Raw genomic sequence first — 19,122 nt, 5'->3', positions numbered from 1 at the left:
CAACATTCGAAATTCAGTGTAATTTGCAAATGCTATTCTTCTCGGCTATCCTTCAAAGGGTCAATCAGATTAATAATCTGAGGTTGCCAGATTTAAACTAGTAGCGAGCGAGGGCAGCACACCCACGTATGACCTGGTATTGTTGTGGTCTGACATTGTCATGTTGAAAAGAGGGTTTTTGCCATTTGTTTCACGACATGACATTGCGATGAATGAATATCTAACATTTTATTTCTGTTCAATAAAAAGTCATGTAAGGAAAAAAGTAGGATGAATTGCTTTCAGGGCAACGTATATTACAGTAGTATTGATACGTGTCTTGGCTACGTTGTGGTGACGTGATAAATTGTCTGCACCCGCAGTTTCCCATGCTCGATTGGACCAGGTTTCTGGAGCCTTTATGGCTGTTATGGCAGCTTTGCTGAACTTTCCGCTTAAAAACCAACCATGTTGTGTGGCCAAGACCAAGGTAGGGCATTCCTTCGAAATTCCCTTGTACAATGTGCTGCTTTAGATTGATAGGTTGCAACATTCTTTGTTGTATTTAATGGATATAGATGTGTGGTTTTTTGGCAAATAATGTTTTTATTACGCAACTATTCTGAATGGCTTAAAAAATGGATAACAGTGACTTGGAAAGAATTGGTGAAGGATACAAATGCAATATATGTTTAATGGCTATGAATTTAGTTACAATCGAAACCTATTATTTTAGTAAATTATATATCAAACCCTATTAACCATCTTATTTTTTAAATCAACCTTTTAAATAAATGCTGTCCAAAATGAAACATTTGTATTGCATATGTCGATGGCAATAGAGGCAACGTGGTCTTATAATGGTTTCCGTTTATAATTCATCCTATATGAGCCCTGTAATAATCAATCAATGCTGTCAGAGTCTTTTTTTCCCTTCTAGAATTTGCATGTCATTGTATTTCAGTCACTTATATAGGCTGCCTGAGCAATGTTTATGCATGTATTTTTCTATCTCCTTTAACAGGTGGTAGAATTTATTGTGGAGAGCCTGATGGAGCCAACACAGCATCACCTGATAGAGGGCTTGGTGAATGACCTCAGCCATCCTCTGAAGGCCTCAAATGCTCTACGGGTTAGTGCAATCCCAAACTGCCAGCATTGTAATTGCTCTTTTGATAAATACCCTCTAAAGTACAATTCCACCCAGGGTGATAGACCCAGAGAGAGGATGTTAGATTTCCATATGATTTGTATGAGATGGAAATTGGATTCATCACATGCTAATGTTGAATTTAGGACATTATTTAATATCAAATTATTTGTTTCATTCACAGACAATTATTTTTACGTAGGATATGGTTATTTTAAGATGACTTCTGGATATCCTTCTGTTCATTTTGTGTGAAAAAGACACTTGTTTTTCTCTCCATTTTCTATCGGTGTCCATTATATATATCACTATGTAACACAATTTTTGTTCCTCCGTAGTAAGTGTTATTTCCTAATTGCTTATGCCTAAAAAAGTATAGAAAATGGCTATTATTCCCCACAAACTTTGCTTTCGTGACCAGGACAGTGATATTTAGAAATTTGCCTATTTTCAGTGAGAAAACGGGTGAATGTGTGTTTTCGTTCACATAAAGTCAGAAAAAAAAAACATATGAATCAAAATTTACATGTATATTTATACTAAAGTAATACAAAAATGACTACAAAAGATTTAGAAGTGAGTAGTTTTTCGAGATTTACGATTACACTGAAAATCAATTTCACGAATCAGCCCCCAAATGTAGTCTCCCATCATGTTCTCATTATACTGTCCTTGGTAGCGGCGTTAAAAGTCCAGTATATCCTGGTGGAAGTGCTGGCCTTGCTCCTCCGAGTACGCTCCCATGATCTTCTTGAATTCATCAAGATGGGCATCAAGGATATGGACTTTGAGGGACATCCTACAGCCCAATGTTCTTCACCAGAGTCTCAACCAGCTCCACGTAGTTTTCGACCTTGTGATTGCCCAGGAAGCCAAGAACCACTACGACAAAGCTGTTCCAAGCAGCTTTCTCCTTACTAGTGAGCTTCTTGGGGAATTCATTGCACTTATCTGTGGTCCGACGAAGACACCGGCTTTGACCTTTGCCTCAGACAGCTTAGGGAAGAAGTCTTGAAGGTACTTGAAGGCTGCCGACTGCTTATCTACAGCTCTGAAAAATTGTTTCATGAGGCTCAATTTGATGTGCAGTGGTGGCATCAGCACCTTCCAGGGGTCCACCAGTGGCTCCCACATTACGTTGTTACTCCCCACAGAGAACTCGGTCCGCTGTGGCCAGTTCCCGCCTGTGGTAGTGCGCCTTGGTGTCCCTGCTGTCCCAAAGGCAAAGATAGCAGGGAAACTTGGTTAAACCGCCTTGGAGACCCATCAGAAATTCCACCATTTTTAAGTCTCCACTGATCTCCCAGCCGTACTCGTCATACTTCAAGGTGTCCAGCAATGTCTTGATGCTGTTGTAATCCTCTTTGAGGTGCACTGAGTGAGCCAGGGGAAGAGACGGGTACTTGCTACCATTATGGAGCAGCACGGCTTTGAGACTCCTGGGTGAGCTGTCAATGAAGAGGCGCCAATCGTTCTGGTTACAGGCGATTCCGATTGCCTCTAACAGACTGGTCACATTGTGGCAGAAGCAGAGCCCATCTTGACTGGTGAAGAAGTTGCAAAAAGGTTGGTAACACTTCCTCTGATCTGCGACTTGCACACTTTCATCCAACAAGTTCCGCTGCTTGAGCCTATACATCAAAAGCTCGGCATTGGACTTGGTGAGACCAAGATCTCTGATCAAGTCGTTGAGGTATTTTTGGTTGGGGTAGTATAGGTTTGTCTCCTCAGCTCCACCTCTGATATTGTCATCTGGATCTACAACGTCTTCCTCGCTCTCTGACTTGCTGCTCTCTTCTAAAGACGGCTGCTCTCTCTCCGGAGGAGTGGGTACGGGGAGCTCATGGCAGTGTGGCACTGGGGCCATGGATGAAGGAAGGTCCGGATACGTGATAGCAGGTGCATTCTTGCCAGTTCGACGTTTGTAAGAGTCCACCATGCAGAAGTTAGCAGTTGCTTGAGTGATCAGTGGGATCCCACCAAATTCTTAGGATAGCGAACTTCATGGCTCTCTTTTCCCCTCTGTACCATCCTACAAAAATACATTTATTTCACCCATGACTGATGTGTAAGAGATTCTCACAATATTTTTTATATATGATATATTTTTTCAATAACATTGAAAACTCTAAAACATTTGAATATTTAAAACTTTTACAATTTAAAACGTTTTTACAAATTTTAAAACATTAAATTCCGAGTAACAATTTTACCTTCCCAGAGTTTTTTTGCATTGCTCGCAGGTGAAATTGTGCCCAGGGTTTATCTTGATCCCTGACAAGCATGCCGAAATATGCCTTGTCGGCCTCACACATCTTAGCAGCTGCTTCCACAGAGTCCTTTTTCGCTCTTGTCTTGATAAATTGGCCGCAGACATAGCAACATGCGTCTGTCGGATGCTTGCAGCCTCTTGATGCCATCTCAGAAAAATGCAGATATTTATCTACTTGGGCAGCTGGAACTAAACTGAGTTGGTGGGCTTAAGGCCCCTGTATTTATACTACTATTTATATTACTGGAAAGTTCTAGAATGTTCTCGAAGTTACTCCAAGTTTACTCAGCACTGCATCTATCTGGAATGTTCTGGAAAATAGGTAAATTTCAAAATATCGATTTCCTGGTCACAAAAGCAAAGTTTGTGGGGTATTATAGCCATTTTCTGTACTTTTGAGGCATAAGCAATTAGGAAATAACAATTACTACCCGGGAACAATTTTTTTTAATTGTTACACAGTGAATTATTAGATCATAATACAGTTTGTAGGAGAATTTGTTACATTTATATTTTATGATCTCTCTTCCTTAGGTGCTGTACTCTTGCTGTCAAATGAGTGGATCCATGTGTAAAGTGCTGGCTGATACACCCAAATTCTTCATTTCCACATTGCATATTCTGCAAGGAAAGGTACCCTTAAACAGCTGAGTTCCTTTGATAATTTTAGACTCTCTTTGTTTAAAAATACTCGATTATTAATAACTTGGAAATGTTTTTATGTAATACAGTAGTACCCTGATTTACATCCCTCACTTTTACATCATTTCACAAATACTTCGTCACTTTATTAATACCACTACCCTATTTGTGTCGCTTCAACCCACACTTACGTCGCTGACAGCATCGTCCTTCCTCGTATCTGTCGCCTCAGCCTTCGCCTCCCACCTACCTTGTAAATTGCTCTGATTTATGTAATTTCGATATTCGTCATACCTGTCAGGAACGCATCCCCAATGTATTTGACTTCTATGTACAGTTAAAAACGTACACTTTGTTCTTTTTTAGATCTGTCATGGTGGTCGGTAATTTTTAAATATAATTTGTATAACAAACTGTATTTGTAAACACTCGTTAATTGGCCAATAGCACATTCTATAAATAACCGCAATGCTTGTGCAGTTGTTGATGCTTGCTCACCGCGTGACTGCCTTCCTGTTTGCCTGTGGTTCCTCTTGCCTCTTGAGTCGTTTTCTCTATTCGAGAATGAGTGAATTTTGTGTGCGTAATAATCTCATATTGTGATATCAATATAAAATTACCTCTACATGTTAACAGATGAGGGCTGAGCGAGAGATAATAGCTCTTTTGAATTTCCTTTTTATTGCTTTTGACTTTAAATATTTGGCCGACAGATTTATTTTACAATTGTATTGGGTTTGTCTTCATTTTGCCCTTGTACAAATATGAATAATTGCTGTGCACAGATGGAACTGACCGACATTGTTAGCAGCCAGGCGTTTGAGCTGGTGCTGCATCTGTTCACTGTGCTGCTCGTACAGCTGGGCCAAGTTCCCCCAGAGTAAGTACCGCTGTGTAGAGGTTCCCAAACTCTGTGTGTGGCAAGCCAATTACTTGGTGCATTGCAAGCACAGTGGTTGAGCGTGGCAAAAAAATATTCTGTAACAGAGCACAAGTGACTGCCAGAATAAGAGCTGACAAGATGGCAGGCAAATCCTTGGAATGCCTTGTAGTATAATTTGTATTCATAATAAAGGCTTTTGGGTTAGATCGCGTTCTTTATTAATGTGTCGTAACCCTCCACCACCCGACACGGCCAAACAGTAAAAAATGTGACACGTTTGCAAAGGACAAAATAATTCACTTCTTTAGCCCACCGGTGTGTTGAAGAGCGAATCAACATCATTTAAAATTTGAGTACGACGTTTCACTGGTAATTACATCCAGCTTCATCGGGCGATTTGCCAGAATGGTGAGGCTCTCCTCTTGCTCCCGGTCTTAAATAGAGCAGCAGCAGCAGGGTCACGTCATCATTTAATTCAATAAGGTGCAGTGATTTGAGGCGGGGAGGGTATTGTAATGATATAGATTGGTAATCATTCAATTGTTATTCATTGGTATTTGTATCATTGCACATTATTATTAGTATTATAATTTTAGTGTGCTGAAAATTCACTATAATGTGATTAAAAGAAAAAAAATACAATTTAGTCATGCTAGTTAAGCATTGAGGCAGTAATGTCTGCATTATTGCATTGGGACCAAATCTACACAAATGTTAAGCATGTTGGTGCTCAATCATAAGCTTATTGTTTGCGATGTCATCAACAATTAAAGCTACCTTTCTCTATTAAATGTTGATATTGCATAGTATTTAGTAATTTTCTAAATGCTTGCAGTTATCGTGTGCATTAAGATCAATGCAAACTGGTGTAAGTGGTTTTGTATGCTGGCAACAGTGAATAAAATTGGGGGCAATTTATATCTCACTGCATAACCATTGATGTGAAATAAACCAATTGTTGTTTTTAAATCACTGTTGGTTGATTTTTAGGCTGGAAGAAATGGCGAAATATATTGGGTCAATATTTGTTGATTCACAATTGATCACCCACATTGTAAGAAACATTTAATTTCTCATTCTTTTAACAATGCAATGATAATACAACATTAAAGTAAATGAAATATTGTAACATTTTTGGATTATTCTTTAAAACTATAATTTATTTTACATTGGAACTTTTTCCCACGTATTTTGGTTTTGTCTTAAATGTGTAGGAATGTGTAACAATTTTGAAAGTGCCTAACATTTTATCTTACAAAATACATTGGTTTTCTTTTTAAAATAACTTTTAGAGTCATACATTCTCTGTTACTGGTTTGTTTCTTGCGTACGTAGGAATACATTACGTGGATGTATTTTAAAACCACAACACCGTGGTCTGCTACATTTGACAGTGTGCCACAGGAATTCTAATTTCCCAGATGACAAGCCTGGGCTCAGCTGCAGAAGTCAACTTTGAGGATTTACTCAACTCTTCCAAGGCTGCTCTAACCAGCCACATTGAGGTACACGGTGGGATTTGAGATCAATCTCCTACATATTTATGTGCAGCTCACAAGTCATTTATTATACTTTTGGTATCCTGGTAATTCTGAAGGAGCGCATGGTGGAGTTAGTAGATATGTTGCTTTTTGATTGTGAATATTATAATGTATTATAATGCACAAGCTTAACATTGGACAAAACTAACGTTTATGAGGTTGGAATTTATTATTTTAAGAAGTTAATAATCCACTCTACATTAAAAATGAATGCTTTTAAAAAGAAAGTTTTTTGGCCAGGAAACAATATTGCTTACACTACTTAAAGTCGGACAGATGTATAAACTAAAAGTTCATTTCTTTCAGCTTTTTATACGGTTCCCGTACGGATTTGGAATCTGCGACGGCCTCCTCCAGCTCCTCTTGCAGTTCCTTTGTGAGGTAAAAAATGACCGAGGGCGTTACAAAAAGAGTGCATGCCTTTGCTTCGCTTGGCAAACTACCACACATTTTTGGCGCAATCAGTCTGGCTATATATGTGTTGTTAGGTTTCCCTTGAAAGTGTATGCCAAATATTGAATGTATAATATATCATTGGGAGAGTTCTATTATCCAGCCATATTTTTCTTCTCTTTTTTTTGAAAGAGAGAAAGTAATCTGTAATAGTTTATACATGTGTGATATCTGATTCTGAAAATTGTTTAGCAATTCAGTGTTTTTTTACGCATTTTGTTCCAGGGTGAGAGGGAGTTGGTGCAGGGCTTTGCGGAAACTGAAGTGTGGAATCTGATGTGGCACCAATTGGCAGTCGGTCTGCATCTCTCAGTGTGTGGCCCTGTGATGGAAGGTGACACTCCACGATCAGATGCCCCAGGCTTGGCTCCTGACTGGACCCTCATCTCTCCTATCGGTATGCAATGGTACTAACCTTAATGCATTGTATTATATTTCTGCCAATGACCATATCACCTGGAATTGCATCCATTCTCTTCAGATTTCAGAAGCCAAGCGCAGTTAAACCTTGATAGTGCTTGGATGGTGGGACCACCACACACACACAGAGGTTGTCATAGGCTACTGCGTGGCCATGTAGTGGTCAGCATAGGGCAGTGCAGCAAAGGCTGTACTCTTGTCCTTCCACATCTGTGTTCCCCAACTTCAACCTGCACTCATCAGCATGTTGTAGTATGGTTGAATATTGTCCACAATCCTGGCTGTTTTTGTTTACCTTATTGTGTCTTGAGGGAGGAAATTTTACATGCCTAATATGCAGAGCTACTATTTGTATTCTGTCATTGAGAAAAAGATGAATTTCAGAGATGTTAAAGTACACATACCACAACCTGGTTGTAAACATGTATCCATATAACTAGATTGTATGTTTCCAAAAGGTTTTCTCCTTTTTTGGAAATATATTTTAGTAGAATTTTATAGCGGAGAAAATAAATAACTATTTTAAACAGAATCAAACACTGGATGCCGTTACAGCTATATACCATAATGTATATGTTTAGTGCTCAGATTAAAGTACTTTTTAAATATGAATAACTAATTTGGTAGGCATTTTTTGCCATGCTCTTCTCCATATATTAAATTAATATTTGTATAAATGGACACTTTCTAAAAAAATTCTGCCATCTAAAAAAAAATCTATGTTTAATATCTTGCAAGGTTTGTTTCATACCAGTTAGGAAAATTATGAAAAAGTATCTACCCATTGTGTCAAAATTCTGAAATAAATGTTATTTTGTTTAGTCTTTGTTCTTTCATGGAAATATGCATATTTTTCATTTTTTTTTCATCTCGGTGAATATGCAGACATGCCCGGGTTTCTCAATAATCTTGCATTTACCAGTGTTAACTTCTGCCATTCAGGAACACTGGCCTTGTTGAATTTGGCACAGTTTGTTTTTGCTCAAGAGCCACAGCACTGCATTATCCTGCTCTCTCGGTCCAATTCTGTGGTGGCGGCCGTACTGCTCAAGCTTCTTACTCAGGATTTCCTTATTCATCTCAACAGGTACGTGTTATACCACTTAGCTTGCCAATGCAAATTTTATCACCTCTGCCTCATCCCCAAGTTGTTTTAGGATACAGATTATGTATTACATCATATTAAGGCTATGGTGAGTAAACAGGATTTATTATAATTTCATTAAGTAGCATATATAATTTACATGTAATTGCACATCATCAATTCATATGTGCTCACGTGTTTAATTGAGCCACGTGCCTCGATATCCATTAGGTATATAACCACGTGACTTGCCACCGTTTGAGGTTACAATTCCATGCAATTATAAAAACAAAAATGTCATATTAATTTTTTGGTGTTTTATATCACTTTTGTATAGTTTGTTTTCCCCATCAGCCTAAATGTGAAATGTTAACATTATTTTTGTGGTTCCACGCATGTATTCATTTTAACACATTTCAATCAATTAATCAATCACTGCTCCATGCCTAACAGTCATGTCAGACCTCACCTGCAAATTGCATTTCAAATTTAACTGCAGATGTAGGCTTGGCACAGCAGAAGGTACTTTGCAGATTTAAAAAACATGTTTAAGGTGCATTAGCATACTCTCACACAGCAGACCATGCAATCCTCTGGCTTAATATGTGAAATTAATGACCGAACGAAACAGCTGTTTCTCCATATTTGTCTCTTCAGCCAAGAAGTAAAGGACCAATACGATCTGAGTTTGAGCTCACTTGTTGGATCAGTGGTGCTGCTCACCTGCCAAATCCTCTGTTTCCCTTTTGCAATGGACGTGGAAGACGCAATGCTCACGGATGTTCTGACCATGCTGCATGACACACAAATTCTAACCCGCCTGATGCAGGTACATCATTCACATCACATTAGGTCTTGCATATTTTTCGGTGACTTTTTTAAGCTTCCATTGTTGCCATTGTTTTTTGAGAAAAATATTATTTTGTGTATGTATTTTCTTACCTTACAATTGCGAATGTAATTACAAAATAATCTTAGCCAAAATCGTGGGAATATAATTCATTTGTAAGTTGCGTTTATTTTTAAAGCACAGCATTTACAAACAGCAGCCGATGCTTGTTGATTGCATATTTGGAAGAGTTTCTTCAACTTAATTTTTTTACTATAATCACCATAAGGCATTTCATGTAATCAAATCTTGTAACCATTGCAGGTGTGCGTGCACCAGCTGTCGGATAAGCAATTGGAGGTTCCTCTAGGACTAGTATCTCGACTTGTGCTCAGTAATGCTGGATTTTTGACAGAGTTTGTGAGGTTAATGAGTGAACAGGAGACTGCAAAATATTTGTCTCGCCTTCTGGCATCGCCTTCTTGCCCTCCTGCCACGCTTGTTGACGTCCTCTCAATATTCAGTCATGTTGCACGGTAAGGGCACACTCATTAGAAACCCACAAAAGTACCGACTTGAAAACGTGTACATTTTTGTACACCACTAAACGACTTTTTTAAATTGGGCAAAAAACATCCCTTTGCAGTAAGAGTAACTTTTTTTGACAGTATACACTGGCACAGAGCAAACATGCTTTCTCTTTGATTACTATTTAAAATCATGACAAATACCAAACGGAAATCTCCTGGAGTATTTTTTATCACAATTTTTGCAAATGTTTTATTGATGGGTTTAGTTTGCATTATTTTATTTTTGAGTGAACGAATATGAGGTAGTCGATTTGAGACTAACTGTTGACGTTACTAAAAAAAAATTATTTTCTGACCTGAGGTAATGCTTTTATGTTTTTATAAATGGTTTGGGAAATGTGTAGTATATTTTTAGCCTACATGTAAATCTTATACATATTTTATCTGTTTATAGGGAGGTAAAGTTACCACTTTTGAGTTACAGTATTTATTATGATTGCATAACAAAAGGTAGAGCAAACATTGGTTTAAATAGTTGCATATCAGTGATGATTTTTACGTGGGTATTTAGAAGGGTTCTGTAATCCTTGTCTGCAATGTCTTTTAACAGAACAACACCGGAGTGTGTTGACCGGCTCCTTAAATTGTTTTCTGGAAATGAATTGTCTACTGGTTCTTTGTCACAAATGGTAAGAAAACATGAAGCTTAACAAACTCAATATAAACTTAATGCAGTAAATTTACAGGAAATAAAATTATTCCAGCACTGTCGTAATATATATCTGTGATTGTTAAAACAAATAACGTATTTAACAATTATGTGCAGATGATAATATATCACTTTGAGGTAAAAACATATCAATGACACTCATATGCATGTGGTGTTTAGGTAATTGTTGGTTCATTGCAGTTCTTGATATTTGATGAACATGGCATTTGGTGGATTGCGCTGCCATATGTAATTGCATTTTTACACAGTCTGAGGATTATTTTTCAGAAGGGTGCAGCCTGTGATATTTGGCTCTGCCTTTACACAGATGGGTCTTTATATACCGTCTCTTACAGGCAACCCACCACTTATGCCCGCTGGTGTCTTACACAACCATACTCCGTGTAATCCACCAACTGCATGTCCTGAATCACAGATTTGTACCATATATAAGTTTATCTTTTTGAGAAGGCTATTGTCAAATATGCCTTGGCTTTGTGTAAATCTAAATTCCCAGGTGTGAATTATGTTCACTCTTCTGTGCATCATAATGGCACAATGAGAAATGTCTTAAAACCTCCCATCTCTGCCCACCCAGCAGTATAAATGGGTACACCACAGATCCTCAATCTGCAGGTTGAGTATGGTGGAGTAGTGCATGTTTACTCCCAACTTCATCCAAGACGTTTGGCCAGCGGTGAAGCATAGGCCAAAGTACTCTCTGATGGGGAAGCTCCTGGAGGCATTTCCACCACCAGGGTTGTAAACAAGCAATTACAAGGCAGGGGCCTGAGCAAGCAATGTACCTTGCACTCTGTGCATACATCATCATGCGGGGACTGTAAGAGGTTGTCACCGAATGGCTGTTTAGTCTGGTTTCAGCTTGCTGCTCCGCGTGCTGAGCCACGAGAGGAGCACAGTGCGTGCACAAGCATGCGGCCTCGTTGGTAACCTGCTGCGCCACTCTGCGGCGCCGTGTGGGAGCCTGGCGGTGGGCGGCAGTGAGGTTCTGTCACAGCTCACGGCTTGTCTGGCGGACGGCGAGGATGGAGTGCGGCGCTCGGCCAGCCTGGCACTGGGGAATGCTGCTTACCATGGAGCAGGGCTGGATGCGTCAGCTCTGGCTCCAACTGTGCCCCACATCACCAGACTGCTGCAGGTGGTTCGGCAAGACTTAAAAATATCACATCTTTGAGCCTTGTGATAGCCCATTATATGTCATGTTACTATAAATCCCGTAGACAGCACACATAACTAACAATGTGTATTTGGCATAATTACCACCGAATCACGACAGACAGAACGATTTAGCTTGCTGCCATTAAACAAAGAAAACTGAAGGGCTTTTAGGCATGTGAATAGAGCCAGCAAAACTATTCAAAACCCATCCTCTAAGGCATCATTGAGGGGAATATAAAATATCACACCCGAGCCTGACTTGGATTCAGCATACAGGAGAATGGATGGGCTTTTAAACCACGACGGAGGTTGAAGGCAAGATGGAGAGAGATCACCACCACAGTTGCTTATACAGTGTCCCAACAACCTTGTCGTTATTCTGTTCATGGGAAATCGATGGATGGATGGATGGACAGACATTAGATATCATCGGGACATAATATAGCTAAGGCCTCTCTAACACTGCATATTTTAATATCTGTAAACGAAAGCAAAAGCTAACGTCCATGTCCACTGTGTGACGGTGCGAGGACCCCCTGGTGAGGATACGTTGCAATGCTGCAGCTGCGCTGGGGAATCTGGGAGCCGTGGAGGGACTGCGCGAACAGCTGGTGTCCTGCCGGGCGCCCCAACAGTTGGTGTCGCTGGCCTGTGATGACGTCCACCTATCTGTGCGGGAGGCTGCTCTCGTCGCGTTGCGCAGCATGAGCAGAAGCCAGAAGCTCCGAGAGGTCTGTTTTCAAGAACCGCTTTCAGATTGTGGAAATTTTTCTTTAGCCGGAGTTATTTATTCTTCTTTGCCGTTTCCAATGACAATTACTGACTTATGTTTAAATATAGAAGAGGGTCCACCAATTGAGAAAACGTGCCTGGCCAGTAAAGCCTTGAATAATATTGCGTGTACAGAAATTACAGGCATGTAACCTCTGCGTTTCAGTTTTCATCATTGATGAGGGTGGTAAAGTAGTGTAGGTTTTTTTACTTTGTTTAGAGTCTGAAATGTATCTCTTTACATAAATTGTATCTCTTTACCAACTCTTGCTGACCATTGTGGTGAAGTATAGTCAGACAACCCCCATGGCTAACACAGCATCGGGAGGCCTTCATCTAGCAGTGGGCTCTCAATTATTATTAGGAATAGTATATTCAATAACCTAAAAATACATCAAACGTATCCCATAGAACAGGTAAGAACTCTACACAAATCCTGGATTGATAAATCTAAAGTTTACAGATTTGTGGTGTAAAATTGCAAGTCACTTTAATATGGGCCATACTTAAATATGAATCGCCAATTGTTTGTGTGTTTTGATACCAAATGTAACTGCACGTGCATTTACTGTAGGTGCTGGTGAACATAAAAGCTCAAGACAAACTTTCTGCATCCATGGGCAGCATGCGGCCCATTACCAGGGCACCGGCTAGTGGCTTTGTCGCTGACCAAAGCAGTGCTCTCGCAGTATCGCATCACTGTGTCAAACTCATCCACGTACTGCAAGCCTGAAGGAGACTCTTAAGTAAGTGTTCATAACTTGAGATTATACCGGTGACATCACAATCTATGACTTCCAAGGTTCCTCTAATTACATTAACTCATGACAAAACATGCAACATTCACGAATGGAACGTCATCAATTCTTACGCACTTGATGCAATACGTGTATCGTGAGCTTAAGCATTTATATTCGTTGATGAATCAATGCACATTTCCATCCTAAATAGAAATGATGGTGGTGATGGTTGCAGTGATGGTAGCATCCGATATTAGGAAGCCACTGGAGTGATGCATTTTTAAATCTAGATAGAAAACTCATTTGTTAAGAACTGATTTTTGTGTTCAGTTTGTCCTTTCCCTGCACTTCCTATTAGCACAGTTGGCTACGTGCAGTGTAAAATACATTCAACATACATAAGTTATGGTGGGTGTGATAATGATAGTTTTTACTTAAAACTTTCGTGACTGCAGGAATTCATATTCTTGTTTCTTTCGATAAAGTCACGTAGATAGAAAATAGAATAAAATAATACAAATTATAAAAAAATTAATAATAAAAGCAAAAAACCCAAGACGTTTTGATCACAACACAAGCAGTCTTTATTTTCTATCTACGTGACTACCAAAAGAACCAAGAATATAATGGTAAAGGTGAACATGGTGGTGTTGGTAATCACAGTGGTGGCTGTCATGGTAATGGAATGTTTATAGTGGCAATGGCAGTTGTGAAAGTAAGAGTCATTCTAATGGTGAAAGTACTGATAGTGATGATGGCAGTGGTCCTGATTATGACTGATAGTGGTGGTGATGATTGTGACAGTGTTCTAATAATAGTGGTGATATTTTTGGCATTGATACTCATGTTGGTTGTTGCTTTTGTGGTGACCATTACCATAAGTGTGGTGATTATAGTGCAAGCAAATCATGTTTATGATAATGGTGATGAACTTAGCGATGATTGTGATATAGTGGTGACAATGAAGTCGGAGGTGATAGTAATAGTGATACAAAAATATGACTAAGCGCACTCAGAATGGGATGTCCACTTATCTATATGTACGGTTCGTATACATTGTCTTGGACATTGCCTTAAAGCAATGGTTGCCCATGCAAAATGGCTGTCAAAAATATCACAGAAAATTTGAGCTGCTGCATTGGCACGGGTGTTCATGCACGGATCAAACAATACAACTCGCCACATTCTGCCCAACACCTCTGGTCAGCTTGCCTCGCGGACATATCACATGTCAGGTGTCAACTCTGATTTAAGGTAGAAACGAGCCTCGGACGAGCTGCGTAGTCTTCATCCCACAGGGTTGAATACACACATATATATATGTGTCTTGCATTTAGTTAAATCACTTAGACTGCTGAGCATAAAGCAAACCGTTTAGTTGTGTTGTTGTTGTGGAACTCGTAAATACATCAACATGCAGGATACACTTGCCCCCACCTCATTACACATTTGAATGTTTTGTATAGCATATACACATCATTATACTTACTGTATATACAAGTACGAGCTCTAATCAAAGAGTTTATGTAATTGCTTTATTACAATTAAAGACATAATGAGCTTCGTGTTGTCACTGACCTTCGGTAATGCATACTCCTCTCTCTGCAATTTTGTGTGCACACAGATTCAAGTAATTCAAGCAAGGCAATCGCACAAGTAGGATCTGTCTGTGCATTAAGCGCCTTGTCAGTTAGAATGTACAAGGAACAATGATGCAACATGAAATGTGTGTTAAATGGGGTAGTTGTCATCCAAACCCCTAAACCAAGTTAATTCACAGCTTACGCAGTGAACGTGCTTCACAAAACTCGCCGTGGAAGGAACTCGTGTTGAAGACGAGGACATTAAAGCCAATGTGATGGGGCAAATAAAAGACATTTTAACTTCCAGGACGGCCTTCAGAACCTATACGATTGCTGGCAATGATGTACTGATCTAGAAGGAAACCATTTCTTGGGAGACCCATTTTAGAAACTCAGCCAAATTCCTATGGATGTAAGACTTTCCACAAAAGTTTGACCAGACCCTTTTATATTGTATTGAAAAGTTGTTTTGTGCAGATGTTATGGTGGGCTAGGTGAACTGAGTATTTCGTATTTACATAAATATGGTATTTCCCCAAGAATTGTCAGTTCCCACACAACCTTCTAAAATGAACACAGGATAGCGCTTTCCTTCCTCCTGGCCTGTGCCAACGTGCAGATAATTGTACATCAAAAAGATACAGGCATTCATCATCGCACACCTCCCCCCTGAGATTGACAACAAATAACTTGAGCTTTATCTTTAATACACTGCCATACAGGAAGACTAAGAAACAAGTGTTACAACAGTTGGCAAAAGCACTTGAAATATGGAATCAACAAACCACTAACAGAATCAATTCACATCTTCAACCACACAAGTGTCTGAGAAGTAAATAACGAATAGCACAGTACATAAGCATGGCACAAAAGCGAATAAAGAATGTCATTGTAACCAACCACAAATGTCGAGTGTTAAGATAACATGTGGCTGGTGAGATTGTGTTCACAAAGGAGAAGTATGGCTATCTAGGTTCCAACGCTGATAGCATCATGAGCATGCCCTTCGGGGCGTCGCAGTCCCCACGAGCCGCCACCAGGCAATCCTATCCTGCGCTAGCCGCCACCGAATGCAAGCCAAGGCCGTAGTGTCGAAGATCGGCCTCAATCGTGCGTGTCCATGTCAGCTGTGGTCTGCCTCGTGGGCGCCTTCAGTCCCATGGTGGGCCATCGCGCACAAGGCTCTGGCGTGATCTGTTGGGCAATATGTTTGAGGAACCTAAGTCTTCTGGCTCTTAACCGTTGCATGCGCTGGCGGGCATCCTGTGTGAAGGCGGACCTCGGTATTGGTAATGTGTTCACTGAAGTGGATGTACCGTCGCAGGCACCACTGGTCGAAGGCATCCAGCTTCCTCATTTTTTTTAAGTATCAGAGAGACTCGCTCGGGAATCGTTTGAGTCTGATACTGATGGTTGCGATAACTGGGCAATGATCTGTCGGACTCCAAGCTCCAGTAAACTCTGCAATTTAGCATAGCTTGCCATCTGGAGTTAATCTCTAAAGTGCCAGAGACTGCATTGAAATCTCTGAGGTACATAATGAGGTCCGGTCGTTTTGTTAAGTTTACAGACTGTTCCAGAGACTGGTAGGAATGGAATTTGATGTCAGGTGCTTCGTTCATTGGTGCGTATGCCACGGCAATGAATAAATCGCCTAGGGTTGTGCCTGATTCTAGCCATCAGTAGCCATTCTAATAGGGCTGACTTGGCTGTCGGATCAAGGGCAATAGCCACCCCAGCAAGTAGAGGGAGAACCATCAGAAGGCTCCGACCACAGGATGGTGGTTTCCTCCAGTGGTTTCACCAGCGCCACACCAACGTACCTCCTGGAGGTCCATGATATGGATTTTCACCCTCTCAAGTTATTTGACGTGTGTGTGTGTGTTGCACCTGGTTGGCAGAGGGTTGTGATGTCCCAGGTGCCGATGCGAGATGGTTTGCGTAGTTTGAGGTTTTCGTTCATGTCCACCGTAGCACACTTGTCACAGCTGGCCGGTGAAAAAACCAGGCTGCGTGCTCCTTATTAACCCACGCGACGAACAATGTGGTATGAATACGTACTTGGTAGTGTCACTCATGGGGAATTCTTGGCAGTTATATTCCCCTGGTCTCTTGCCAGGAGGCCAGGGTAGTTAGCTGGGAGACTTCATGTTGGGTTTTCTTGAGCCTACTACCCAGCTGCTCCTTGAACATCAGAGCAGAGGGAGCTGTTGCTGAGCGTCAGGACATGTCCACACGCCGGTGGGCCCAGCACACTGCACCTACGGGGACAGCATCTGCTCCTTGACCAGTTATATCACCGGACGTTCGCATGTACAGACTCGGTGATGATCAGGGGGGACTGCGAGAAGGTGCCTGTGCACACATTTGGCAGCGGGAGACTCGTGAGAAGCATCACGTCCCCCCCCCCACTCTCTGTTGGAAAACATCTGAAAAAGTTACATGAATACATTGGCTGCTTTAAGATTATCCAGGTTCATTACTTGAGAATTAATTTAGAAAATGATTTTAAAACGGCTCAAACTAAAATTAAGCGACAGAAGTAACGCGATGGCTTTAGAAACGGTCTCAGTTGGTGTCTAATGTGACGAGCTTGGGAGTGTTGTATTTTTGGTTTAATTCTCTGCAGATCGGCGTGAACTTCCAGGAGAAATTTAGGAGCCTATCTTCAATTAAGATGACTTGGGTAAACTGAATTGAAATGTTTTTTTCTTCCTGGCCTGTATAGGTATAATGCATGTGCATGGTTTTAAAGATACGCTGGTTTTAACCTGTGAAGCTTTACCAATATAGATTTTGTAGAAAAATGTATTTGCAATGAGTCTTGGTGTCCAGGAGGGCGTGGGTTCGATCCCAACCCCGACGTCTGCATGTGGTCGTGTGAACTTTTCTCCAGGTCCTCCGGTTTTTCTCTCCACATTTAGACACGTGCGTTTAGAGTATTTGGCTGCTATACATTTCCACATGATAAGCCACTTCGTTGAGCTATCATTTGTGGCCAGGTCGCTTCTGAAAAAGCGCCATCTGTGGGCCTTAACTATTTTAGCTCGTGGTTTTATCTACAAAATGGCTTCACAGTGGACTCAAAGGCAATTTCATACCTCTGCTACTCTGGCAATATGATCTAATTATGCAAATTGGTCCATAATTTCAATTTACACCAACTTGTTTCATCTTGGACTGTGGATGTTTGGTCCTCATCTGTTTAAAGCTCTTCCAACATGTATGTTTTATGATGGAGGTGTAGACCAGTTATGTCAGAGCAGCACTCTAGAGCTCCCTCTAGTGGAGGCCCGCCTGCCAGCAGTGGCATGAGCAGTAATGCCAGGACTGCATCTTTACGTTTTTACCTTAGATCTTTTTTTAAATGTTCATGTCAACTTCCTTCACCTGGGTTAAGATACAATACTATAACGTGTGATGTCTTAAGGGCTAGTACTTGATATTTTCAAATTGATATGTTTTTATGTTGCAAGGCAGCATTAATAATAAACGTGGTGACTTGTGTGATATTTTAAAATATCTTAAGATCTGTAATTTCCATACACATCAACTGATGCAATGGTTCACAGTGCCAGACAGAGCAAATGAGGTTATCAGTTGAAGCAAAATAAAGTATCGCAACACCATATGTGCAAACATTCTCCTACATACAGTATATATTTTTTGCTCGTGAGGTTTGTGGGAAAAAAATAATATTGCCAATGTTTTGCATTGAATGTTGTACATTACATGCTGATTTTAATAAATATTAAATACCAATATGAATGGTCAACATTTTTTTGCCATTTTTATATTATTTGGTGAAAACTGAAAGCGTGTTTTCTGTGGCATTGCTTAAAACAGATTAAAGCATTTTTGTTTCTCCCTTCATCTGCAACGAATCAATACCTCTGAGGAATCCATGCCGATTCCACAAACACATGTCATTTTTCTTCAATATATTTCGTGATTATATACCCCGGAGTTTGCAATGTATACCAGTGTGAACTCACGGGAAATTTCACTGGAGGCATTTTATGAAACCGGCCAACTGGCCTCTGCAACAAGTATTAAACATTTCTGCAAAAATATTGTCACCAAGATTAGACTAAAGCTAAGACTCCTTGGAGTATTGGAATGCTTTCACTTTAAAGATCGCGAAGTACTAATTCAGACATTTAAAGAGTACATTTCATATATATTATTACGTGGCACTTGCTATGAAACAAACGTAATACACAAAGTAGGCACCCCGCTCCGTCCTATCGTCTCCACCATTAACTCACCCACCTACAAACTGGCCCGATTTCTTTCTGAGACCCTGCTCCCTTTCACGGGCAAGTCCACCTCAGCTGTACTTAACTCAGCTCACTTG

General features: G+C 40.3%; 1 protein-coding gene across 1 annotated transcript in view; it reads left to right on the top strand.

Annotated features, from left to right (window-relative positions):
• Window positions 1–18,472, top strand: part of STK36 (serine/threonine kinase 36) — a 32,280-nt gene extending 13,808 nt beyond the window's left edge. The window contains exons 15-30 of the mRNA XM_078857606.1: window positions 363–469; window positions 1,004–1,111; window positions 3,936–4,034; window positions 4,829–4,923; window positions 5,917–5,980; window positions 6,321–6,431; window positions 6,774–6,848; window positions 7,146–7,317; window positions 8,283–8,427; window positions 9,082–9,253; window positions 9,578–9,789; window positions 10,394–10,472; window positions 11,364–11,651; window positions 12,202–12,402; window positions 13,017–13,188; window positions 14,807–18,472. Of these exons, the coding sequence (XP_078713732.1) occupies window positions 363–469; window positions 1,004–1,111; window positions 3,936–4,034; window positions 4,829–4,923; window positions 5,917–5,980; window positions 6,321–6,431; window positions 6,774–6,848; window positions 7,146–7,317; window positions 8,283–8,427; window positions 9,082–9,253; window positions 9,578–9,789; window positions 10,394–10,472; window positions 11,364–11,651; window positions 12,202–12,402; window positions 13,017–13,175 (2,087 nt within the window). The 3' untranslated portion in view covers window positions 13,176–13,188; window positions 14,807–18,472. The remainder of the gene's footprint in view (window positions 1–362; window positions 470–1,003; window positions 1,112–3,935; window positions 4,035–4,828; window positions 4,924–5,916; window positions 5,981–6,320; window positions 6,432–6,773; window positions 6,849–7,145; window positions 7,318–8,282; window positions 8,428–9,081; window positions 9,254–9,577; window positions 9,790–10,393; window positions 10,473–11,363; window positions 11,652–12,201; window positions 12,403–13,016; window positions 13,189–14,806) is intronic.
• The last annotated feature ends 650 nt before the right edge of the window (window positions 18,473–19,122 follow it).

Source organism: Lampetra fluviatilis, chromosome 6 (assembly GCF_964198595.1).
Source record: "Lampetra fluviatilis chromosome 6, kcLamFluv1.1, whole genome shotgun sequence".
In the NCBI taxonomy this organism is placed as follows: domain Eukaryota; kingdom Metazoa; phylum Chordata; class Hyperoartia; order Petromyzontiformes; family Petromyzontidae; genus Lampetra; species Lampetra fluviatilis.
The sequence above is the reverse complement of the archived record's forward strand: the minus strand, read 5'-3'. Positions and strand labels throughout refer to the sequence as shown.